Raw genomic sequence first — 26,477 nt, 5'->3', positions numbered from 1 at the left:
ATTTTTTTTGTTGGCGCGCGCGCCCTGGGTGCTTGCCCCCACCCGCACCGATCCGTTCACTGATACTGTAGTTCGTTGTACCTGAAGCAACAGAATTTGACTGGAGAGAGCTAGCCGGACAGCGACACGGTTCTGTTTCTGTTATAATACAACGCCAGACGGAGATCTAGGTCAAAGTTGTGGTTAGGTTGCCACAACAGGTGGAGGCAAGAGTGTGTGTGCTAGCGTGTTTGGTCTCATCAGTATGCTCCGTCTCATCATTAATGGCTGTGAGTCCATGAAAAGTTCAGCTAAACTCACTTGGATTTTTAACCATGAAAAAAACATAAAGGTGGTTGTTGACTACAGTAGACATATCAATTGAGGGCAAATGCTGTTAGTTTACTTGATTCATTCAGATTTATGTGCAACACCATCTAGCACAGCCTCAGGAGGAATCATCACAGCCACCACACAGATGGATTTGCCACTCGTGGCATTTGGAAAACATTTCCAGTAAATCCTGATCTGCCTCTACGGATCAATCTGATTTGGGTCTGAGTCTGAGCGTTTTTACTTGCACTTTATTTTCTGCATTTTATGTCCCCATTTTATTGTCCGCAGGAGCAATAAAATTGACAAGCTGCTCACTGTTTACCAATTCTGCACAATACCGCAATAAGACGTAACCTCCCTTCACTGTACACGCGCACCAAGCACTTTATGTTTTTTTTTATCTGTGTCGGGACCCCAAACATTACTCCTATCACACTGCTCATATTATCATGAGGTAGACCAGAACCTAAACGTTTGGAGGACGGTGCTACCCTGGGTAATGATTACAGTTAAACTTGAAGGCACCCGAGCCACGGAAAGCAATCGCGTGACATGGCAAGGCAACCCCATCTGATCATGCTTCACCTTCAACCTGGAAAGTGCTACACAGTCCTTGAGGGACTCTTTGGCAAGGTCAGTATGCTGCAAGTTGGATAAGAACCTGGGTTGCAGTGTGCTGCGCCACTTGGGAGGCTTAGCTGTTGTCTTATATTTTACTATGCTTGTCATGACCCGGAATAAATGCCAGAATAATGCCAGAAGTCTTGGGCCAACTGAGGAAAGCATTTAAAGCCATTTATCTGAGCTCTAAGTGTTTATTTATTCAAACAAAAAGTACAACATTGAAACTAAAACAATTAACATTATTTCAAGTCGTAACAGAAATGTATAGCATTTTGTTATAGCATAATTTTTTGTGGCCGCCCTTAGAGTGTGATACTATTTGCTTTAACTCTTCTATTGAACGACTGAGGTTTGTTATCAACCTTGTCCAAGTGATCCCCACAATTCAGTTATTTTGAGGTCTGGGGCTCTGAGGTGGTAGAAGATGGCCATTTCTCTTCATTTTGCAGTTAAAGCGTTTACTTTGGAAGCAGATGACGGCCAGAATTGCCGGGCAAGCATTTAACTGGATTTATTTCTGTCCCTTTAGCAACTTACCTTTAATTACTGTTCATCAAATTCAGACAGTGCTTCAAATGTTTTCATGACATTTGCTGTAGCGATCTCAAGATATCAATTACCTTTATGACAACACAACACGTTCCTGTTACTTTTATTGCATTAAGGTTTATTTGTATTTATTCTTAAATTGTGTTCAAATTGACACATACTGCCCAGATGAATAATTTTAAACTGTTATCTCAGTTTGCTTAAGTAGTGTATATCCTAATTACCCTAACCCATAACTTAACCCTAACCATAATCCCAAACACCTTCCCTTAACTTGACAATCTAAAAACAAAAGGTTCTTGGGGCATCCTTTCGAGGTTCTTCGTAGATTATTCTCTTCAAGGAAAAATGTAAATCATTTTAACATTCCAATGAATTTCTCAAAAAATTTACATCATAAGGTTCTTCAAAAGATTCTTTGGGGAACGTTTAGATATAGTCCTTCAGATAACCTTATGGGAGGGGTTCCCCAACAGGTTTTATTTGAAGAGTGTTCTAAAGATCCTCCATGGATATTGGAGACGTAGAACCTTTTGCACTCCATGGACAATACAGTGAAATCATTTGGAGAGAAAGCAAAGATTCATATTAATCTATCCATCCTTTCATCCCCCGCTCCCTCTCTCATTCCATCCCCCTCTACTTCTCTCTTTCCCTCGCTCCCTTCCACCCCATCTTTGTTACCACACCACCATCAGTCAGACCACCTTGGGGAGATGTTGGCCTTGAACTTGGTAGCTCCGCCCTGCTAAGCTGTTTCTCCGGGGATGGAGTGGCCATCTGGAATTGCAGGCAAATGCCAGTCGGCTGCCTCTATTGTAGCTCATTGGACTTGCGTAACTTGTGATTTTGTTTTGCACCTAATTGTTGTATGGTTTTCTGTTTTCATTTAGGTGTGTAGCGGGTGGGCGCAAAGACGAAAACGGTGCTGGTTTGGAGGCCTCTGCAAAAAACAACAACATTCAGGTATTGAGGGGCTTTTGAAAAAAATGGGGAGGCAGGTGTGGTAAACCAAATTTCCAGTGTCCGGTCCCATTCCTCCCTTGTCTCTGTCAACAACCAGTCAACCCTCAGTGCACTCCCTCCGGCTGCGTCTGCTGCAAAGTAGTGTTCCCTTGGCAACCGTCGAAGCCACCGCCTGCCTGGCAACCGGCAGCCGGGCTCTCTGTATGGTCTGTGGATTATAGGAATGGGGGTTGGTTGTAGGGTAGACTAGAAAGAGGCTGTTGGGGCCTGAGGTAGCTAGACAAAAGAACTGATGTTTATCTGGCGATGTGTCTATTCAGTATCGTCATTGTGAGGCAGGCGGGTGGAGAGTAGACAGACATGGTTAGACTCTGTGAATCTGTACGTCTTTCATGGAGCCTTTAGCCAGGCACGTCAAACGTTTTTAGGTTGCGGCTCACTCGCCGTCCACGTTATCAGCGCCTGCCCCCACCGGTTGTATATGTTGTATTCTGTCTCAAAGAGAAACACGGTGCCATTACGGATATACACATGCCATCCTGGGAAATAAGTAACCAAGGTGAAATGATAAGGACTGTGCCATGTGCTATGACGTGGGACAACCGGGACAAAAACACTTGCCAGGCCAGCTGCTGGTTGAGGACCACAGTAAACATTGTTACTGCTGTGAACGGAGCGTTCAAATGTAGTGCCTGGCGCCACCTGCTGTTGGCGCTGGATCATTAAACAAACTGACCAGCCTGGGTTCTTCTGTCCTTAACATCATAGATCTATTCGGCTGCAAAGATAAAATGTGTGAGAATTTGCCTTGAAGAGTATTGTTTCCATTAGGTCGACAAATGTAATGGCTTAGTGCTTAGTGCCCTTAGAAAATTCCTCTAGATGTAAACTACCAGGCACGTTTCGACACACTTATGGTATTTCTTTAGTTTTACTATTTTTGACAATGGTACAATTGAAGTGAAGACATGAAAACTACGAAAACCCTGTAAAATCATGTATCAACCAAAAAAGTGATAAACAGATCAAAAATAAATTTCATTTTGTAGATTCTTCAAAGTGACCACCCTTGGCCTTGATGACAGCTTTGCACACTCTTTGCATTCTCTCAAACAACTTTGTGTGGTAGTCACCTGGAATGCTTTTGCATTAGTCTTTAAGAAGTACCCACAAATGCTGAGCACTTTCAAGAATCTAAAATATAAATGCTTTTTTTTGGTTACTACATGATACCATATGTCATAGCTTTGATGTTTTCCCTATAATTCCACGGTGTGGAAAATAGTAAAAATCAAGAAATACCCTTGAATGAGTGTGTCCAAACAATTAACTGGTACTGTATCTTTAGACTCAAATAATAATAAAAAAGATACACTAAACTCCCACCTAATGATCCCTACTGTACTAGGATCAGGCATACTCTAAATACCTGCTGCTCTATGTCTTCCCTGGTCTTGATTCCATTAGCATTCACGGCCAAAGTCTACGGTCCAATCAATATGCTGTCCTCTACTGGAAGCTTAAAATAGCTTCTTCCCCAGCTGCTGACGTTTTCTGTCTGTATGTGTGTGTGTGTGTGTGTGTGCGTGCTGCTGACGTTTTCTCTCTGTGTGTGTGTGTTTGTGTGTGTGTGTGTGTGTGTGCGTGCTGCTGACGTTTTCTCTCTGTGTGTGTGTGTGTGTGTGTGTGTGTGTGCGTGCTGCTGACGTTTTCTCTCTGTATGTGTGTGTGTGTGTGTGTGTGTGCGTGCGTGTGTGCGTGCGTGCTGCTGACGTGGTAGGAATGAGTCACTTTCAGAGACCTCCACCCCCCCCCCCCCCTGCCAGTATCAGATTAGTGAATGGTGGGGTGGGGGGGTGGGGGGGGGCAGTCAAGAGACCTCAGTCTGGTCTAAAGCCAGTACGTCTTCCATAGACTACCTTTATTTTCCTTACATGACATTGCCATGTATTGTTTCATATTGAGTGGCATTAACGTGGTGCAGAGACGCATTTCACGTGGAACACGCTGGCCCGCTGAGCGGCGTGATCCGCAGCATCGTACCCCCGGAGCTCTGCGTCACCGAGCTGCGGGGGGAGTGAAAGGGACAGAGACTGAGGAATGAGACGGAGGGGGACGAGAGACCAAGAGAGAGACGTCCAGCAAGACCTCCCCAGTCCACTGGGGACGCTGTGTGTCAGTTCAAACAGCAGTCGGTATAAAGACCCTGGACCATGAAGTTCTATCACTGATGTATATATATATATATATATATATATACACTGAACAAAATTATAAACACTTTTGTTTTTGCCCCCATTTATTATGAGCTGATCTCAAAGATCTATGACTTTCTCTATGTACACAAAAGGCCTGTTTCTCTCAAATGTTGTTCACAAATCTGTCTAAATCTGTGTTAGTGAGCTCTTCTCCTTTGCCGAGATAATCCATCCACCTCACAGGTGTGACATGATTCGGATTAGACATCATGACTATTGCACAGGTGTGCCTTAGGCTGGCCACAATAAAAGGCCACTCTAAAATGTGCAGTTTCACTGTATTGGAGGGGTCCGGAGGGGTCCGGGGGGGTCCGAAAACCACACATCTCCTTCGCATATAGTTTATCAGGTTGTTGATTGTGGCTCTTCAATGGCTCTGTGAAGTTTATGGATATTGGCAGGACCTGGAACACGCTGTTGTATACGCCGATCCAGAGCATCCCAAACATGCTCAATGGGTGACATGTCCAGTGAGTATGCTGGCCATGCAAGAACTGAGATGTTTTCAGCTTCCAGGAATTGTGTACAGATCCTAGCAACATGGGGCCGTGCATTATCATGCTGTAACATGAGGTGATGGTCGTGGATGAATGGCACAATAATAGGCCTCAGGATCTCGTCACGCTATCTCTGCGCATTCAACATGCCATCAATAAAATGCACCTGTGTTCGTTGTCCATAACACACGCCTGCTCATACCATAACCCCACTGTCACCATGGCCCACTTGATCCACAACGTTGACATCAGCAAACTGCTCACCCACAAGACGCCATACACGCTGTCCGCTTCAGTATTTTCAGTTAGGGGTGTACTCACTTTTGTTTACAGCGGTTTAGACATTAATGGCTGTGTGTTGAGTTATTTTGAGGAGACAGCAAATGTACATTGTTATACAAGCTGTACACTCACTACTTTATATTGTAGCAAAGAGTCATTTCTTCTGTGTTGTCACATGAAAAGATAAACTCAAATATTTACAAAAATGTGAGGGGTGTACTCACTTTTGTGAGATACTATATATATATATATATATATATATATGTATATGACTTAAAGCAGTGAGTGAAATTATTTTCCCGCTAAAGCAGTGAATTAAACTATTCTGCTGTTGAAGCAATGATTTAACAATTTTTCCCACTTTGGTGGGAAATGAACCCATAACCCTGGCATTTTAAGCACCATGCTGTACCAACTGACCAACACGGGCCTCCATGAAACAGATTTAGGAAAAAAATATTTTATTTCCACGTACAGTACATCATATTACGTACAGTTCAAATAATATAACATTTACAGTGTGTCTTTGTTAAATACATTTCTTGACCAGTTTATGAAAAACCTGTGATATATGATAAGGGGGGGCCAGGCAGTAGCAGATCAACATTTGAAGTAAATAATAGATCACAATCAACATTTTAAGCAATATTACAAATGTAATGGGTTCAACCAATTATATTCATCTACAATAGGAATTCTCCCTCTTTTTCTGTGTGTAACCGTGTACTGCTTCTGCAGGCGTTTTTCTATCAGCATTTCCAGTGTTTTAATACTCACCTGTTCACAACAGAAAAAGTGTGAAATCACAGTGTCAAAGTAATTGTACTTTAGGTGATGCATTTCATTAGAAAGTACCTATAAAAGCACAGTAAAATCTTACGACAGGGCCTGAAGTGTTGGTTCTGTGTAAATTGCTATTGGAATGTACATGAGTCTTTCCTGTGCTGGTGTGCGTTTATCATGGTTGAAGTAGTTTTATGGTCGTATGTCCATTGGAGTTATAGGGATGGTTCGGCTTACTAACACTGCAGAAGTAGCTGTTCGCTTGAAATCACTGTGCAGTGCTGTACTGCGAGAGTCCAGCAGAACCCTGAGACACAGTGAAAGTGTCCTGTAAAAGTTGACATTCCAGTTGAAGTGAGACCGTATATCACAGTGAAGGTTTCCTAAAAGAGTCAACGTTCAGGAATTTTTATCTCACGCGCGCGTCCCTTCTCTGTCCGTTCCCGTAAATCCTCCCTAAATCTGCTGTGAGAGGTGAGGTAGTGACTGTGTTCAATCTGATATCAGGCCAGTTTGGAGAGCAGCTGCTGAGAGAAGAGCTTCTTGAGCTGGGCCACCTCCTGAGATAGAGAACTGAGCTGAGATTTAAGGGCCCCGTTTTCCAACACATACTGGGAGTCAGCAGTGGTGGTAGTGGTGGCGCTGTGTGAAGACCTTCCAGAGGCGGGGTAGTGCTGGTATTGATCATGCCCAGCGTGAGCCTCCTCCCGAGGCCACGATGCCGGGCCCTCGCCGCTGTGACCGTCACATCCAGCCTGGCTTCTCTGGATGTGTGGTCCGACTGTGGCCACGGGGCAAGGACGCCTGACATCGGCGCACGTCGCCGGCATCTCCCAACCTTCGCTCCCTCCACCTGGGGTTTTGAAGCGAAGTTTGTGCGGGAGGCTGGAGTCCTGCCTGCCATGGTATTGTCCTTCCGCCCCCGGGGAAGGGTGAGGGTCGCAACCCCCCTGCTCCTCCGAGGTCTTCGGGGACGGCCGGCCGCTGTCCACCTGTCCGTCGTCCAAAAAGAACACGGGACTTCCCATGTTGGAGCTTCCCGGAGAGAAACCGGAGTCCTCGGATATGCTACTGATGTCCCGTCCCGCCGGCCCCGCAGCTCCCCTCCCGGCGTACGGGGACGAGTGGTGGGGAGGGTTGGGGTGCGTTGGGTGGGGTTGGTGCGAGGTGGTGCCGTGATGGGTGTAGGCACCATCACCGTGGGGTAGATAGTACCTTGGTCCAAGGTGGTTGGGTGGAGGCCCAGGCATGATAGCCACGTCAGAGGGGTCCTTGACCAGGCCGAAGCGGAACTTGATGGCCAGAAGTTCAGCCCTCAGCCGGGCGTTCTCCTCCAACAAGCCCAGGACCCTTGTCTCCAGGACCACGTCGTTGGCCCGGCGTTTCTCCCGCGACCTTTTCGCCGCCTCGTTGTTCTTCCTCCTCTTGTCCCAGTAGCCGTCGTCTTTCTTGTCGGCCGGGGTGAACTCGCGCTTGCGCCGCAGGGCGCCGCTGCCATCGATACAGTCGCCGTCGTCGTCGTCGTTAGTGTGGCTAGCAGCGGCCGCTAGGCTTTCTTTCCGTTTCAGGGCAGACGTGCGTCCCAGGAGGGAGCGGGCTATCTGGCTGCTGGAGGTCAGGATGGAGATGGCCTCGTCCGTGAAAGACACAGCCCCGCTCAGAGGCCTTGAGTCCACGACTTCCAGTGGCGGCGGGAGGGTGGGCGCAGAAAGGTCATGAAGGACACTACTAGTGGGCCTGACCTGGTCCTTCATGCTTGGATAGCCGTGGTCGGATGAGGGGACTGCAAAACTCATGGGTTGTGTATTACGGCCGTGTTATGGAAGTACACACACTACTTGCTCCAACGGATTGGACGATTAACGGTTCCAAGTGACTGGGGTCCGTGTTGCAATTGCCCCACCTAGTGGCCAAGAGAAGCAAGAAGAATAAAAAGACGGGATGTTAAAAAGGTTTGAGTAAAACTGAAGTACGTTTAACGCAACGTTATGTAATCGTTAGGCCCGGAGCATTCCTGTAGGACACAGTACAGACCTGCACATACGGTTATTTTTCATATGTTTCTTATAATGGAAAAATTGCCCGGTGCCTATTAAATTTTCCGACATGGCAGAAGGATATGGGAATATGGTCTCAGAAAATGTACAGCTAAAACAAAATCCTTTAGAAAAATGTATTGGACAAACGTCATCCTGAAATGTTTTGCATGATGATACATTGCATGATGTTATGTAACACCACTGAATCAAGTATTGTGTAACATCTTGATAGGTACTGGGAGCTCTACCAAAAAAGCCGAAAGCACTATTTTGCTGTTTAGTTTCTCTCTCTGTTCTGGTGTGATTTTATCTTGCTGAAACTTCTCAACACTAGTATGGTGTTTACAATCCTGTCTAGTGCGGGATTAGATAACTTCCTCTGAAGTATTTTTGTATGTTTTAAACTGTTTTATCTGGCCATCGTCCTGCTTAGCCAAATTTGTGAAAACAATCATTCCAGGTTACTGTATAGTATTTGTCTTCACCATTGAAAGGTACATATGTGGGAATATATGTAATTTTGTTTGACCATTTGGATATTCATTATTAGGTCTCACGCCACAACCAGAAGTTTATTACTAATAAAGTATGCTTTTTATATATTTTTTTACAAACAACACTGTATAATAAAATTATGGTCTGGGAGTGTTGAATTACCCACACTCTAAAAATAGACCGCCTGGCTAATAAAGAGTGCAAGGAAATGAAAACATCCCAATAAGTTAAATTATTGAATATCCTGTCTTTGGTTATTATTATTTGTCTTTATTAGAGATAATAAAATTTTCAGTTGCAATTACTCTTCAGTTTTGTTTAAAAAATTCTCCATCACATACGTAGGTTATTGTTTTCTGTTTCAGATAACTGAAATGTATGTGTAATTCCAATAACACCACTTGGAATTTAACTTTACACCCAGTGTAAACCGTTTTTCTTTGTTTTAATGCTACCTTTCACATGCAATGAATTCCTAAAATGTAAAACCCACCAAATTCAGATTGAAGAACAGCTCTGGGGTTTCAGAGTATTTCGATTTTGAAAACACTTCTTGTATAATAAAAAACAATGGGTTTACATAATCGAAATACACACCAACCAAAGTTCATAATTTCGTAAAACAATCATTGCATTTTGCTATTTTTCTGTCTTGAGGATGAAAGAAATTTGCTTATTTGCATAGATTGTTCTACATCCAAAATATTGTATCATAGCTATAATATACACATTACAGGGATTACATTATAACAAAATGATTAAAAGATGGGGAGGTGGGGAGGTGGGAATTTGCTAAGTATGCCATTATATACGATAATACAGGCTGACCAGAATGAAACAGTATATAGGGTAGGTGTTAAAAATGAACTTTCTGTGAATTCCTTACTAGGCACGGAGTGCGAGGCCACCCTCAAGGCTTGTCATCATTTCTCGCGTTACGCAACATTACAGAGAAAGAGACTAGGTGAGCGAGGAAGAGCGAGAGAGAGAACATTCCGTGCGCGCACACGCACGCATTTTTCCCGGTGTCCCAGAGATACAGCACCCGCTGTAAACGGAAGCAGCAGAATTCCGCTTGGAACAGAAGATCCATTCAACTTCTCAACTGATATTCAGACTAACAAGTTTCGCAGACATTTTGTAAATCGCGAACGTTTTAATCGTCAATAATGTAACTTTAGGGGTTTAACACTAAATCTAATATAGTACATTTGAGTCCAATTACATTATACATTTAGAAAAATCCCCATTTGAAGTGTACGTACCTGTCAGTTGCTCGTCTTCATATACCTCTCATCCAAAGTAATTCAAAGTGTTCTGTAAAATTATAGACGGTATAATGTACAAATCGTATTAAAAAGACTGTTGCCTATATGCTCAAGTGATTGGATAATACGGTGCGTGTCTCTGCCACTGGTCGCCTCGCCCTTGTGTTCTGTTTAGCGAACACTGCCGCTACTCATACCGTATTTGTTTCTTCAGCCTGTATAGGTTCAGCCAGGGTCGTATCCTCACCTCGCCTGAACCCGCGGCCTCAACTAGGATATAGAATAGAACCACCACGAATGGAAAGCAAAGCCTACTCCCCCACCAGCCAATGCGCGACCCAGTCACTGCTGCGCGAGCCTATCAGCTTCTTCTAAGCGTCAAGCACTATTTTTTTCTCACCCCAATGCACCTCATTCTCTCTCTGTCCCCTCTCTCTCTCTGTCCTCTCGTTCTTTCTCTCTCTCTCTCTCTCTCTCTCTCTCTCACTCTCTCACTCTCTCTTTCACTGTACTTATATTTTGTATTGTTTGTCTATAAAGAAACTACAAATCCTGTCAAACTATCTCTCCTACTTTAAATTTCCAAGACAAACAACACGCCTATTTCAATTTGTAATAATATAATTAAACACTTACTGTTTTAATGTACTGGGTTTGTTTCTGCTCTAACTAAGCTACAAATCTCTCGTGCGGTCTGCTCATATGCTTCAAATTCCTTTCAGCTGTGAGTGACCTGAAAACTGGCAGGGCGGATGCATAAGAAATTACTCCACATGTTCTCTGTTGTAACTTTCAGTATATCCATCTATCCACTGAATCCACTCCATGTGTAATACATGGATCATATCTTACTAGTACCCATTCTACAAATTTGCGCTTTATTGAAAAATATCTCTTTGCAATGACTAATACTCTACACAATGGTCTTACCTACCTTAGTTGAATATACCATATGTACTAAATGTTATGTTATACAGCTCCGGAAAGAATTAAGAGACCACTGCACCTTTTTCTTTCCTTTCTAAAAAAGTCAAAAAGGAAGGTTTTGAGTCAGGAACAGAAGGGTAGAAATGAAGAGAACACTGCAAATTGAACGCTTCTGTTCCTCACTCAAAACTTTCCTTTTTGGCTTTTTTGGAAAGGAAAAAAAAGGTGCCGTGGTCTCTTAATTCTTCATTTAAATTTTTTTCCCGGAGCTGATGGTCTGATGACCAAATGCTTGTTCTGTATTTCCTCCACCTCACCTACAGTCTGGAGACAGACAAGCTCTAGCTGGCCATGCACGCTAGTCAGAAAGGGGATATTAAATAAAACCTGTCCCCTCTGTCCCCACTGTCCCCTCTGTCCCCACTGTCCCCGCTGTCCCCACTGTCCCCTCTGTCCCCACTGTCCCCACTGTCCCCTCTGTCCCCTCTGTCCCCACTGTCCCCTCTGTCCCCACTGTCCCCACTGTCCCCTCTGTCCCCTCTGTCCCCACTGTCATTATTCAGCCAGTGGTCTTTCCGCAAATCTTTACTATAGAACAATTGCTCCAGACTCCAGGTTTCTAAGGCCAAAAGTGTTGATATGCTTAAAGCATTGTTGTGGCGGTGGCCACGTGTCCGAAGTGCAACCTAACTCATCCACTGTTTATTCCGTCCTTCATTCGCGGGACTTGCTGCCCTCACTGGTGAGTGTGAATAACGAACGACGGGGCTCCGTGCTCGATTGCGGCGTCATTATGTTGCGTGTGAACACCCCGCGATGTGTGCGTTTTTGTGACGGTCGGGGCGAACGGGAACGATTTAAGCTTCGGGTCATCCTTACGTGGTCACAACACGACAAACACGGCCAATGACTGTGTAAGCGACAGTGGTTGCATGTCCGTGGGGCGGGGTGGGGGTGGGGGGGGGGGGCTGTAATGCCTGTGTTATCTCTCTGTCCCTCCATGCCGTCCCCTCTAATTTAGCCCCTGCAATGAGAGTTGTTTTTGGCTCACAGTGCATGTGCAGTTTTCTCTCTTACAAGTGGCACCGAGCCCAGCCCTCTCTGTGCTGGCGTAGCGTGGCATAGAGCCCAGAGACTCTTTCTCTCCCCTCCACTCCCTCCCTCCTCTCTCTCTCTCTCTCTCTAACCCCCCCCCCCCCCCTCCGCCTTGTCTCTCTCTATCCCCTCTCTCTCCTCCCCACTCTCTCCACTCTCTGTCCCTCATGGCTGCCTGCCCCCAGGAAATACACCAATGCCTTTCCGTGTTTGAAGTAACATGGATTTGTTTGGTTTTTCCTCACAATCTGCATCTGTCAACAAATAAACTAACAAATCGACGAATTAACTGCTAGGAAGTATAGAGTGCCCTTAGTGACCTGAAGGGTTGGGTTCCTGTTCTATCCCACTGAGTAGCCTGGGACGTCTTCATTGCTTCAGGTAGAAATGTTGTATAGGGTATGGCTTTACTTTTTCAATTCATGTTATGAAGTATATGATCATGGCAGATCTATGAGTTACCTCTTTATAGCTATATCCTGACTCACTGTCAGTTGCCATATAGGTGTTAGTTCGGTTTCAATGAAGGTTGATTATTAATACTTTCACGTTATCATTGGAGGTTAGTTTGCCAAGCAGGCCCCCCCTGCCAAGCATCAACATGACACCTGACCTGGCCCCCCCTGCCAAGCATCAACATGACACCTGACCTGGGCCCCCCTGCCAACCATCAGCAGGACACCTGACCTGGGCCCCCCTGCCAACCATCAGCAGGACACCTGACCTGGGCCCCCCTGCCAACCATCAGCAGGACACCTGACCTGGGCCCCCCTGCCAACCATCAGCAGGACACCTGACCTGGGCCCCCTTGTCAATGATCAGGACCCGGATGACATCGATATTGGGAAATGCACAAAATTACCTGCACAAAATTGCTATTGGGAAATGCACAAAATCTATAAAGTGTTCTCAAAGCCTCATGAGTAAATGAGCAGAAAGTCCACTGAAGGAAAAGTATCAAGTTGATCTGATCATATTCCACCCTAGACACAGTATCAAGTTGATCTGATCCTATTCCACCTTAGAGACAGTATCAAGTTGATCTGATCATATTCCACCCTAGGGACAGTATCAAGTTGATCTGATCCTATTCCACCTTAGAGACAGTATCAAGTTGATCTGATCATATTCCACCCTAGAGACAGTATCAAGTTGATCTGATCCTATTCCACCTTAGAGACAGTATCAAGTTGATCTGATCATATTCCACCCTAGAGACAGTATCAAGTTGATCTGATCCTATTCCACCTTAGAGACAGTATCAAGTTGATCTGATCATATTCCACACTAGAGACAGTATCAAGTTGATCTGATCCTATTCCACCTTAGAGACAGTATCAAGTTGATCTGATCCTATTCCACCTTACCATACTGTGCATGTGTATTTGTTTTCATTTTTCCTTACTGCATTTTGCCTTATGAGATGTGCACGGTATAGGAATCTACTGAATGTATATGATGACCGTAATGTGGATGGGAATTGTTCTTTACAGGTGTAAGGAAAAGATCACAGTCAGGTTTAGGTTTCTACCCATTCAATCTTATTCTGTCCATTGAATAGAATGAGCATTCAAGAAAAGGTTACTTTTCTTATCTTTTGAAAGTCAGTAATTTCAATTTTTATTATTGTGGTTCGATATATCCCCAAACTTGACTGCATAAACCATATCCTTCTTTCCTATTGACCACAGCGGTGCAACTACAATAAGTTCATCCTAATTCTAACACTAATTCTAACCTAAGCCTAAAACAGCACATTTTAGTTGTGAGGACACACCAAATGGTCCATGGTTTAAGAGCTTTTGAAAACATAGATACAGTCATACACACACAGTCACACACACAGGTTTTACTCAGAAATTTGCTTGAAAGAAGAAACAGAATACCCCTGCGCAACAGATCGTCTTATCATTCTTACGGCATTATGTGTCATTCAGTTATTCTTTTCCATGACACCCATGACCAGGTCAACCACCAGGTCAACCTCCAACTGGAGGTTATGCCAGAGTGAGGCCAAACAAACGACTTCTCTGTATGAGAACTTCCGAGAAACAACACACTTAAATACAACAACACTCAGTTTCAGTTATAAGCGATGACATCAACAAGAGGGAATATGAGGTAAATAAATACAGAGACACACACACAGACACACACACATGACTCATGCACCACAAGGTTCATACAAGTTAATGTCAATGTGCATTATTCATACATGCTGCAACCAGTCGAGAAAAACAGGGAAATTATACAGAGAGAGAAGGAGAGGCAAGAGAGAGAGAGAGAGAGAGAGAGAGAACAGAAACAGAAAAGTGGGAGTGCAAAGAGATTGGGTCTGATGCTGTTACGCAAGACCCCTACAGACCATGTGAGGACTAATGTGTAAGCTGAAAGGTTCTGGGTTGACCGAGGTCAACCACTCAGAATAAGGAGGGGGAGAGAAATAGGTTCTGGTCGGCTGAGGTCAACTTCTCAGAATAAGGAGGAGGTGGGGCTTGTTTGGCATTTCCCAAACCAGGGCTCTGTCTGAAATTAAAACGTCATTGCAAGAGAAACAGGAAGAAAACAAGTATGTGCTCGGTACATGGAGCCTGCCCTGGGTGTGCAGATGATCTCCCGTGTTTGACTTGAGCCTCCCGTGTTTGACTTGAGCCTCCCGTGTTTGACTTGAGCCTCCCGTGTTTGACTTGAGCCCGATCAGGATTCAGGACCTCTCTGTTTTTCACAGTTTTTTTTCTGGAACCTAATTGTCAGCAACTGGTACCTCTCTAAGCAAAACACGTTTTTACTGTTTGGGAAAAAAAGGACCCCTCTATTGCTCTGGTGAAAGAGAGAACGGGACTCCTCTATTGCTCTGGTGAAAGAGAGAACGGGACCCCTCTATTGCTCTGGTGAAAGAGAGAATGGGACCCCTCTATTGCTCTGGTGAAAGAGAGAATGGGACCCCTCTATTGCTCTGGTGAAAGAGAGAATGGGACCCCTCTATTGCTCTGGTGAAAGAGAGAAAGGGACCCCTCTATTGCTCTGGTGTAGGAGAGAAAGGGACCACTCTGTTGCTCTGGTGAAAGAGAGAAAGGGACCCCTCTATTGCTCTGGTGTAGGAGAGAAAGGGACCCCTCTATTGCTCTGGTGTAGGAGAGAAAGGGACCACTCTGTTGCTCTGGTGAAAGAGAGAAAGGGACCCCTCTATTGCTCTGGTGTAGGAGAGAAAGGGACCCCTCTATTGCTCTGGTGTAGGAGAGAAAGGGACCCCTCTATTGCTCTGGTGAAGGAGAGAAAGGGACCCCTCTATTGCTCTGGTGTAGGAGAGAAAGGGACCCCTCTATTGCTCTGGTGAAGGAGAGAAAGGGACCCCTCTATTGCTCTGGTGTAGGAGAGAAAGGGACCCCTCTATTGCTCTGGTGAAGGAGAGAAGAGACCTCGATTGCTCACAGAACTAGAATGAGATTTACGGGCAGTATATGATCTTGCGCCCCCTCTTTGCTCTCTTTGTAAAGACAACCTCACTGAATCCGTTCAGATTCCTGAGGTCTTGCTCTGCACTTATGGACTGCCCTCTTCAATTTAAACCGCAGATTGTCTACAGAACTCAACACTGAACCAGCGCATTTTGTGGTCAATACATTTCTTGGCATCTTTGCATTAGTGCTCAGGGTCATCTTGATGTAAGATCCACATGCAGACAATTTTCAGCTTCTTGGCCGTGGCAACAAGGTTTTTCCTGGTACTGAAAAATATCCTGGTAATAATTTGTTGAATAACACACAACGGTGTATTCAATTAAATCAATTGTTGTTTTTTCTAAAATGTTTCATGTAAGATAAGGGCACTTGTGGGACTTACTTTTGACAAATAATTCAAGTAGTTGAGTTAAACCAACATAATGATGTCATAATCCCAGTTTTTCAGTGATAAAAGGAGACTCATTTGGATTATTCTGTTTTAATATAACAGAGCAACATGATACACCATTCATCATTGATATAACAGAGCGACATCATACACCACTCAACATTGATATAACAGAGCAGCATCATTCACCATTCAACATTGATATAATATAGAACTGCATCACACACCATTCAACATTAATATACTATAGAACTGCATCACACACCATTCAACATTAATATAATATAGAACTGCATCACACACCATTCAACATTGATATAATATAGAACTGCATCACACACCATTCAACATTGATATAATATAGAACTGCATCACACACCATTCAACTTGACATAATATAGAACTGCATCACACACCATTCAACATTGATATAACATCTAACACCATACCGCATTGACATAACATCAAACACCATACCACATTGACATAACATCACCCCTCATACCACCTTGACATAACATCAACCATATTACCACATTGACATAACATCAACCACAATACCACATTGACATTACATCACCCATCATACCACATTGACATAACATCACCCATCATACCACATTGACATAAAATCAAACACCACACCACATTGATATAACACACGACATCAAACACCATACCAGACTGACATAATCACACACAGCAAATTAATTCAGTAATTATTGCTATTGAAACTGTCTGTGTTTACGCAATCTATGATATGAAGTGTTGTTGTTTAGATCAAGTCCATCCTGGCATTACCGGTGGGAAAATAGCTAGACAAGAAATCACTATGTCCTGTGTCCTCCGTGTTAAGGATCTGACAGGGAATCACTATGTCCTGTGTCCTCCGTGTTAAGGATCTGACAGGGAATCACTATGTCCTGTGTCCTCCGTGTGAAGGATCTGACAGGGAATCACTATGTCCTGTGTACTCCGTGTGAAGGATCTGACAGGGAATCACTATGTCCTGTGTCCTCCGTGTTAAGGATCTGACAGGGAATCACTATGTCCTGTGTCCTCCGTGTTAAGGATCTGACAGGGAATCACTATGTCCTGTGTCCTCCGTGTTAAGGATCTGACAGGGAATCACTATGTCCTGTGTCCTCCGTGTTAAGGATCTGACAGGGAATCACTATGTCCTGTGTCCTCCGTGTTAAGGATCTGACAGGGAATCACTATGTCCTGTGTCCTCCGTGTTAAGGATCTGAAAGGGAATCACTATGTCCTGTGTCCTCCATGTGAAGGATCTGACAGGGAATCACTATGTCCTGTGTCCTCCGTGTTAAGGATCTGACAGGGAATCACTATGTCCTGTGTCCTCCATGTGAAGGATCTGACAGGGAATCACTATGTCCTGTGTCCTCCGTGTTAAGGATCTGACAGGGAATCACTATGTCCTGTGTCCTCCGTGTGAAGGATCTGACAGGGAATCACTATGTCCTGTGTCCTCCGTGTGAAGGATCTGACAGGGAATCACTATGTCCTGTGTCCTCCGTGTTAAGGATCTGACAGGGAATCATAGCACTGCTAAAGCTCTTTACGCTGTGTAGAAAGCCTACGGTTGCATCTTATCAGCATCTCCTCCATCTGAACAGGGTCCTACACACTCCATGGAATAAGGGGCCCATGGGATATGTACACGTTCAGTGTGTATATGTTATATAGTGTGGTGGCGAAGGACAGAGCTACTATGTGGTTAACCTTGTACCCTGTTCATTGGCTATAAAGTGTTCAAAGTGCTGAGGTTAAGCAAGGTAAGGTTGCGATACAGGAATGCAGTCACGGGTCAATAAAACTACTGTGTGTGTGTGTGTGTGTACTGTACCATGTTTGTACAATAAGGTCAGGTTTTGTTTGATTAACCTCTAACCAAGTGAACAGTGTTGGACACACACACGCTCCGAGTAATATAAGGACAGGCACCAAAACATTCTGCCAAAAATGCGTTTTACAATATTTCGCACAAAGATGAAAAACGATTTAATTCATTATCTGGTTTTAGTAAGTCTGATCCAGGAGTGTCCTAATAAAATTAAACCAATATATTTAGGCTGCCTTCATCCAGTGTCCAGAAATTATTTACAGCTTTTAAAAATCATGAATGATTTTTTTAATGTTTGTTTTATACATCATTCTGAAATTGCTTTTATACAAAAAGGAAGGCGTGTGTGTGTGTGTCCATATTCAGCTGGTGGAAATGTGTTATGATATGTGCACATGAGAAAGAGAAATCAATCTTTAGTGTATAGCTTAGCCCTGCGTAGCCTTGCTGCACAGTCAGCAGTTCAGGGACCACCAAGACATTGACCCTTCCCTCTGTTTCTTCGCACCTCTTTCTCCTTTCATCTCTCTTTCTCTCTTTCTGTTTCTCCTAACCTGACCTAACATGCCCTCTGTTTCGCTGTATCCTTCTGTCTTTCCTAGCCCTGACCAAACCGTTCCTTTCTCTGTAACCCTCCACTCCCTTGCTGTAGAGCGCTTTATCCTAATCCTTATCCTGGATTTGGAAAGGGAGCCAAAGTTCACATTATGAGAATTTGTGTAATAACTGAAAAAAACAACAGAAACATTTACTCTGGCTTAACTACTGTGGGGAGGAGTACCTATAGACGTGAATGTCTACTTTATTTTTTTCCACTTTCTTATTTCGTCTTTGTTGTTTTCCACTTCCTTTAGCAATGTAAACTAATGTTCCTATGCCAATAATGATCTTTAAACTCAAAATACGAGCTACATTTCAGAGCGAGAGAGTGTGAGAAATAGCGTTTGTTTAAGATATGGAGAGGGGGCGAGGGGGAAAAGCAAGTTTTTCCTCTCTCACACAGTATGTTACTAAACTGTCCGTAAATGTATCTGTCCACCAGATGTGATACATTGACTTAATTGTGTAAAGCAAGATGTTGCGGGACAAATGACGGCGATAGGAGAGATGAATTTGATTGTCTTAGAACTCACCAACAGGCTGTCAGCAGTCCCAAACACAGACAACATCATTTGACATTATGAAACAGCAGTTAAGAAACCCAGTTAACACACTACACTACTCAAAACACAACTCTTTTAACACACTACACTACTCAAAACACAACTCTTAACACACTACACTACTCAAAACACAACTCTGTTAACACACTACTCTACTCAAAACACAACTCTGTTAACACACTACACTATTCAAAACACAACTCTGTTTACACACTACACTACTCAAAACACAACTCTGTTAACACACTACACTACTCAAAACACAACTCTGTTAACACACTACACTACTCAAAACACGACCCTGTTATAACACACTACACTACTCAAAACACGACCCTGTTAAGACACTACACTACTCAAAACACGACCTTGTTAAGACATTACGCAAAACACAACTCTGTTAAGACACTACACTACTCAAAACACGACCTTGTTAAGACATTACTCAAAACACAACTCTGTTAAGACACTACACTACTCAAAACACGACCCTGTTAAGACATTACGCAAAACACAACCCTGATAAAAGATCATAACCACCAAATAGCATGCAATGAGGGAAATAATTATTTGATCCCCTGCGGATTTTGTATGTTTGCTCACTGACAAAGAAATGATCTGTCTATAATTTTTATGGTAGGTTTATTTGAACAGTGAGAGACAGAATAACAACAAAAAAATCCAGAAAAACTGTTATAAATTGATTTGCATTTTAATGCGTGAAATAAGTATTCGACCCCTCTGCAAAACATGACTTAGTACTTGGTGGCAAAACCCTTGTTGGCAATCACAGAGGTCAGACATTTCTTTTAGTTGGCCATCAGGTTTGCACACCTCTCAGGAGGGATTTTGTCCCACTCCTCTTTGCAGATCTTCTCCAAGTCATTAAGGTTTTGAGGCTGACGTTTGGCAACTCGAACCTTCAGCTACCTCCAAAGGTTTTCTATGGGATTAAGGTATGGAGACTGGCTAGGCCACTCCAGGCCACTCCAGGACCTAACATATTCTCCAATAACGTAATTATTGGAGAATTCTCTGTAGTTGTACTGTTCTGTCTGTGTAAGGAAAAATGTACAGTAGGCAATGGAACAAAACCTTTCAACAACTATCTTAGCCACACTTCCCTTGCCTCGGCCTCATCCGTGGGTATGTTACATTGCAACATGCCTCTTTTATCACTGAAATGCTAAACAAGGGTTTTACAGTGGCTTTGCATGGCCAGACCTTGGGCAACGCACATGTGAGCTGTCCAGGTTGAAATTGCTGCATCTATGCCAGTTTGGACAGCGTTAACATAGTGTTAGGTTGCTAGTGGCTTAACTTGCTACAACAGGTGTATAATAGTGTGGAAATTATTGTGGGGGCCTTTATTTTGAAATTGGAGTGACTACAATAAGAGGATGGATTGTTGGGTAATTAGCAGGAAGGCAGGACAGTGACAGCAGATGTGGCACAGAATAGCTCAGTTTTGACTACTTTCATTTCCCATAGAAGCCTTGGTTACAGAGAAGTTTTGTCCAGGTCTTTCTTTCGTCTGTGGAACTTTACACTAGCAAGTCATGTAGTGCCTAGCTTAAGGGCGTAGCAATTGAGCATGCTAATTCATTATATTACTTAATTAATTTAATATTTGTGCGGAGGTTAGGCATTTTATTAATCTGAACATTTTATTAATAGTTTATTTTATTTTATTGGTCTAATTTGAAGATATTAGTGACGGAGTTGAAACTGAAATGACTTCATAATGCTACAGAAAACATTTCTGATACAACTTTGAAATTCGGACCATTTTTTATTCATCAACTTGGAAAATAGAAAACCTATGTGAGAATTTACAGTGGGATGTGTGTCACAGTTGCCCCCACTCTCATGTTCTTTTCCCTACCACCCTCCCCGGTATCTCCAATCTCTGTGACATGCTTTTTCACACTTCCTGCGAAAAACGACAATCTTATCATATAACCCATCCATACTACAGAGCGACTGTCCTGAATTGGCATGGGCACTGGTATTTTGTTTCATATTTTGTTTTTGTACTATTTTTTCCAAGTAGGTGGTGGCAAAGCTCTCGATATACCGGTCAATTTTCCTTCCTACCCTCACCTATGGTCATGAAGGCTGGGTCATGACCGAAAGAACAAGATCGCAAGTACAAGCAACTGAAATGGGTTTTCTCAGAAGGGTGGCTGGCTTCTCCCTTAGGGATAGGGTGAGAAGCTCAGCCATCCGTGAGGAACTCGGAGTAGAGCCGCTGCTCCTTTGTGTCGAAAGGAGCAAGTTGAGGTGGTTCGGGCATCTGGTAAGGATACCCCCAGGATGTCTCCCTAGGGAGGTGTTCCAGGCACATCCAGCTGGGAGGAGACCTCGGGGTAGGCCCAGGACCAGGTGGAGAGATTATATTTCGACACTGGCCTGGGAACGCCTCAGGATCCCCCAGTCAGAGCTGGCAAATGTGTCTCGGGAAAGGGAAGTTTGGGGTCCCCTGCTGGAGCTGCTGCCCCCGTGACCCGATACAGATAAGCGGATGAAGATGAGATGAGATGAGGTGGTGAATTTTCTAAATATGTTTCAGAAATTCCCACTGGTCAGATTTTTACCACAGCCAGTCTTCCATTCAAATCCTCACACTGGGCATTCACCATTGTCTGTATAGCATGGTTAGGAGCAGTTCCTAGCCACAACTGAACGAGGGGTGGATATAACACATAGCCATGGTGTTGGTGAAGTACCACAATCCCCTGAGATGTTGTTTTGCTTTTATAAACCGGGAAATGGAACAATTAGAACTGTAAAAAAGTTATGTGACTATTACTAAAAGTGGATTTTATCAATATTATGTGTGTAATATAATGTTACAATATATCACATTGTGAAAGGCCATTACCTCATGTGATCATGCATTTTGTGAGGGAATTTTCTGTAAACTGCATATATAATCACACGCTTTATGAATATATCAATATGCATGCATAATCACTCCCTTTATGAAAAATATTAATGTGCAATCCAGACATGAGTTCTTGAATGATGTAATCCACCCACACACAAACACAGACAATGAGCTCTCAGAGAGTGTATGATCATCATGATGTGTGTATCCTGTCCTGAGAGCCATCATGAGTGGGCTCCTCAACAGAGCATCATCCTGTGTCCAGACATTTATGACCCTGAGATTTATGGCTTTTTTGAGTTCATTGGAAGTGTGACCCAAATATGAACCATGAGGTTGTCATGAGTTAGTGGTTTTAATTAAGGACACTCAGGAAGTGACAGAGAATAAGAAGTGACCCCTGCCTCAGGGGACTCCCAAAAAGGATGGTCAGATGACATGATGTGTAAAAGTTTTGTATAAAAAGCCATGGTCCTGTCTTAGAAGTTTAGGGGTGTGTCTGCGGAAGGACCTGGCTTTGATGACTGTCATTGTTTTGTGATTTTCATTAAAGTCTATTGGATTCACAAGTTCCTGAGTTGATGTGCATTTGTTTTAGTCAGAGTGGTCCTGATTTTCCACGACAATTTCAATGTAAAATCCCAGGATTTTGGAAAATGCACCACTTTCATATGAATTCAGTGACAGAGGAATTTTAAATATAAGAAATCTGAGGGGATGTAGAGGGGGTTGGCATACACAATAGCCAGGTGGCATTTGAAAGGCCAGGGCGATGCAGTGTGTGTGTGTGTGTGTGTGTGTGTGTGTTTGTGTGCTCACCTGTGCTTGTGTGATTGAGGAATGGTGTAAAAGAGGGTGGGAGGTTGTAGGTTGCGTAATGCGGCCATCTTGATTCCTTATGTAAGCTGTCTGTGAAGAAAGAGGTCAGCGGTCCAGTGGAACTACAGTACACGGCCTAGTTTCCTGAGAGATGGATTCAGGGCACGCTGTGTTCTCCGGATATTCTCTGGAGTTTACGACATTCCCCAGGATATAGTGTCTCTCTCTGAGTGTGGGTGTGTAAGGAAACATTACATTCTGGAGGACTGGGGTGACTTTTATTATTAGGCTTTACCGGATAGGTTTAGGTTTAGGCTAAGTTAATTTTAAGCATAAAGGTTTTTATTGTTGTTATTATATTATTATTTATTATTATTATTATTGTGGTTAAGACTGGGGTTAGGCTACTGTTAGGGTTAGGTTTGGGGCTATGGAATAGGGAATATGGATTTCTGGGACAGGGCTAATTCTCAGGTCCCCAGAAGGATAGAAAGACCAACAAGTGACTGGTGTTTGTGTGTGTTTATATGGGTTGTTTGTGTTCCTGGGTTATTATTAGAAGTGTAGAATATTCCAGCTCCAGCTGGGCTGCTGGTGCTTTAGAGTCAGTGATGTCAACTTAAAATGACATCAGAGGTCATATGTCTTAATATCATGATGTCAACTTAACATGACATTAGAGGTATGTTGTCTTAATATCATGATGTCAACATAACATGACATCAGAGGTCTGTTGTCTTAATATCATGATGTCAACATAACATGACATCAGAGGTCTGTTGTCTTAATATCATGATGTCAACATAACATGACATCAGAGGTCTGTTGTCTTATTATCATGATGTCAACATAACAACATCAGAGGTCTGTTGTCTTAATATCATGATGTCAACTTTACATGACATCAGAGGTCATTTGTCTTAATATCATGTCAACTTTACATGACATCAGAGGTCATTTGTCTTAATATCATGTTGTCAACATAACACAATGTATGCAAAGATAACTTGAACACGGTAACTTTACACTGTTATTCCAGACCCAATGACAGCCTGCATCCAATGTGTATTGAAAATGAACCCAAATGCATAGAAAACATACATAGAGATTGGTCTTTTACAATATATTTTTAAATCAACTCAGTTTTAACCATTTTGAGTGTTGTTTAAATGTAACCAATAAAAAAAGTAAAGTGACAAGATTTTACTGCCTCTTTAATTGTAATACACTGGTCCAACCACTGAAATGAATGTTTGCAAGGTGTACAGTTTACCGCTAGCGTCGGGTAATAGATGAACAGTGTGAGAAGCAATATATGATGTTTTGATGTTATTATTTTATATTACATTGGCAGTTATCAGTTTATATTCATTTCTGTGGTGGTTTCATTCATCACTTGGGTATTGGCTACATTATAACCCTACATCATCAATCCAAAAGTCAACAGTTAATGAAAGGGTATTAAGTAAGAATAGCTCCTGCATGATATTATTTTGCACTAAATGAGTCTGGCTTTGGGCTAAGGTTAGGGTAAGGGTTGAGAATAGTGTTAGGCTAATCGCTGTGGTGATCGTTAGACTGGGATTAGGACATGATGATCGTTTGACCTTGTAAGGACATTTCCCCAGGTACAAGAAGTGTCAAGTGGGTTTTAGGGTTGAGGATCAATGCTTTTTCTTTTTTGGGGGGGAAAAAATACAAAAATGTTTGGGGTCCCTACAAGAATGTTTGTGTCTACGAGGATTAGCAGAAGGTTGTGAGGGAAAGAGAAAGAGAAATTGTTTGCTAGTAGTTCTAGTGGGACCTGACCCAGATCACGGCAGAGCTGCATGAGGAGAATGCCAAGACTTCCCAGGAAGAGCCGTCTCACAGTAATGGCCACCACAGGCCAGTGAAGGTGGAGGGAGGTGAGGACAGAGCAAATCAGAGGCAATGATCTCAAAGTGTGACCAATGGTATTTTGCCCTGTAAAACACTCCGTGGCAGCCTAACCACCCATTAGGAGTTTGACATTTACAGCACCGCTAATGGATTGACTTGGGGGGGGCGTTGAAATTAACGTTCAGGTCTCTGTATCAGGTTCTCTACTACAACAAGGTGTAATTTATTTGCTAGAAAAATTATCACGAACATGTCCCTGTTAATCATGGCAGCTGCCACAGTGACAGGTCTGTCAGTCATCCTACATTCGGTGGACAATAGATAAAGTAGCTAGCTAGCCATTGAAATTGAACCAGTCACAAGTTATTTTTGCTAATGCGTAATCATGGTAATCTGGGTTTACCCACTGGCTCATTTTGTATATTTGCATATTGGTTTTTAATATGAATTCTCCATTTTCAAATACCTGTTTGTATTTGATCTGTGATGTGAAGAGATTTGTTTGTGTTATGTGTTGTTGAAGACCAGAATACCGAACAAACAGACAGGCCAAACAGATGACGTTTGTGGATTTGTAATAACATGTGAACCTTTACGATGGCATGAGAGAAAGTAGCAAGTGTGTATAAGAGTGAGTAAACAAAAGGGTGTGTGAATCACCACAGTGTGCTACCGAGTTCATGTTAATAGATTTTCTCGTCCTTTCACTTGCACTACTTTCCTTTTCACCCCCCCCCCCACCCCCTCTGTCATCACTCCATCTTTGCCAGTAAAACAAAACACAGCAGCTCTGTGAATATTACTACAGTGAAGCAGTCACCAACAGCAGTTGCCTGGCACCGATCTCTACAAGATTGCTATGCAACACCGACATCTAGTGGCCAGATGTCATTATTGTACAAATCACTGGAAGTGAAATATTCAGCGTTGCTAGATTTACAACATACACTCACCTAAAGGATTATTAGGAACACAATACTAATACTGTGTTTGACCCCCTTTCGCCTTCAGAACTGCCTTAATTCTACGTGGCCCATATTGATAGGATAGCATCTTGCAGTTGATGGAGATTTGTGGGATGCACATCCAGGGCACAAAGCTCCCATTCCACCACATCCCAAAGATGCTCTATTGGGTTGAGATCATTCTGTTTACGCCAAATTCTGACTCTACCATCTGAATGTCTCAACAGAAATCGAGACTCATCAAACCAGGCAACATTCTTCCAGTCTTCAACTGTCCAATTTTGGTGAGCTCGTGCAAATAGCCTCTTTGTAGCCTCAAATGTAGCCTCTTTTTCCTATTTGTAGTGGAGATGAGTGGTACCCGGTGTGGTCTTCTGCTGTTGTAGCCCATCCGCCTCAAGGTTGGGCATGTTGTGGCTTCACAAATGCTTTGCTGCATACCTCGGTTGTAACGAGTGGTTATTTCAGTCAAAGTTGCTCTTCTATCAGCTTGAATCAGTCGGCCCATTCTCCTCTGACCTCTAGCATCAACAAGGCATTTTCGCCCACAGGACTGCCGCATACTGGATGTTTTTCCCTTTTCACACCATGCTTTGTAAACCCTAGAAATGGTTGTGCGTGAAAATCCCAGTAACTGAGCAGATTGTGAAATACTAAGACCGGCCCGTCTGGCACCAACAACCATGCCACGCTCAAAATTGCTTAAATCACCTTTCTTTCCCATTCTGACATTCAGTTTGGAGTTCAGGAGATTGTCTTGACCAGGACCACACCCCTAAATGCATTGAAGCAACTGCCATGTGATTGGTTGATTAGATGATTGAATTAATGAGAAATTTAACAGGTGTTCCTAATAATCCTTTAGGTGAGTGTATGTTAAAAGAATATTAGAACATTTTAACCTACACAAAAAAATGTTCTAATATTCTTTTAACATACACAAAA

At 43.1% G+C, this 26,477-nt stretch overlaps 1 protein-coding gene across 1 annotated transcript; it reads right to left on the bottom strand.

Moving 5' to 3' along the window:
- Positions 1-5,931: 5,931 nt before the first annotated feature.
- Positions 5,932-10,434, bottom strand: LOC105012160. The gene is made up of 2 exons (XM_010872827.4): positions 10,074-10,434; positions 5,932-8,177 (listed from the first exon to the last, which is right to left on the bottom strand). The coding sequence occupies exon 2, from the start codon at positions 8,068-8,070 to the stop codon at positions 6,778-6,780; it is 1,293 nt and encodes a 430-aa protein (XP_010871129.2). The 5' UTR covers positions 8,071-8,177; positions 10,074-10,434; the 3' UTR covers positions 5,932-6,777.
- Between the last annotated feature and the right edge of the window lie 16,043 nt (positions 10,435-26,477).

This window comes from Esox lucius, chromosome 9 (assembly GCF_011004845.1).
Source record: "Esox lucius isolate fEsoLuc1 chromosome 9, fEsoLuc1.pri, whole genome shotgun sequence".
NCBI lineage: Eukaryota > Metazoa > Chordata > Actinopteri > Esociformes > Esocidae > Esox > Esox lucius.
Note: the sequence above shows the minus strand (reverse complement) of the source record. Positions and strands in the feature narration are given on the sequence as shown.

Bases quoted from the DNA above. Each gene is read 5' to 3' on its own strand.
- LOC105012160 (XM_010872827.4), bottom strand. From the start codon at position 8,070: ATGAGTTTTGCAGTCCCCTCATCCGACCACGGCTATCCAAGCATGAAG.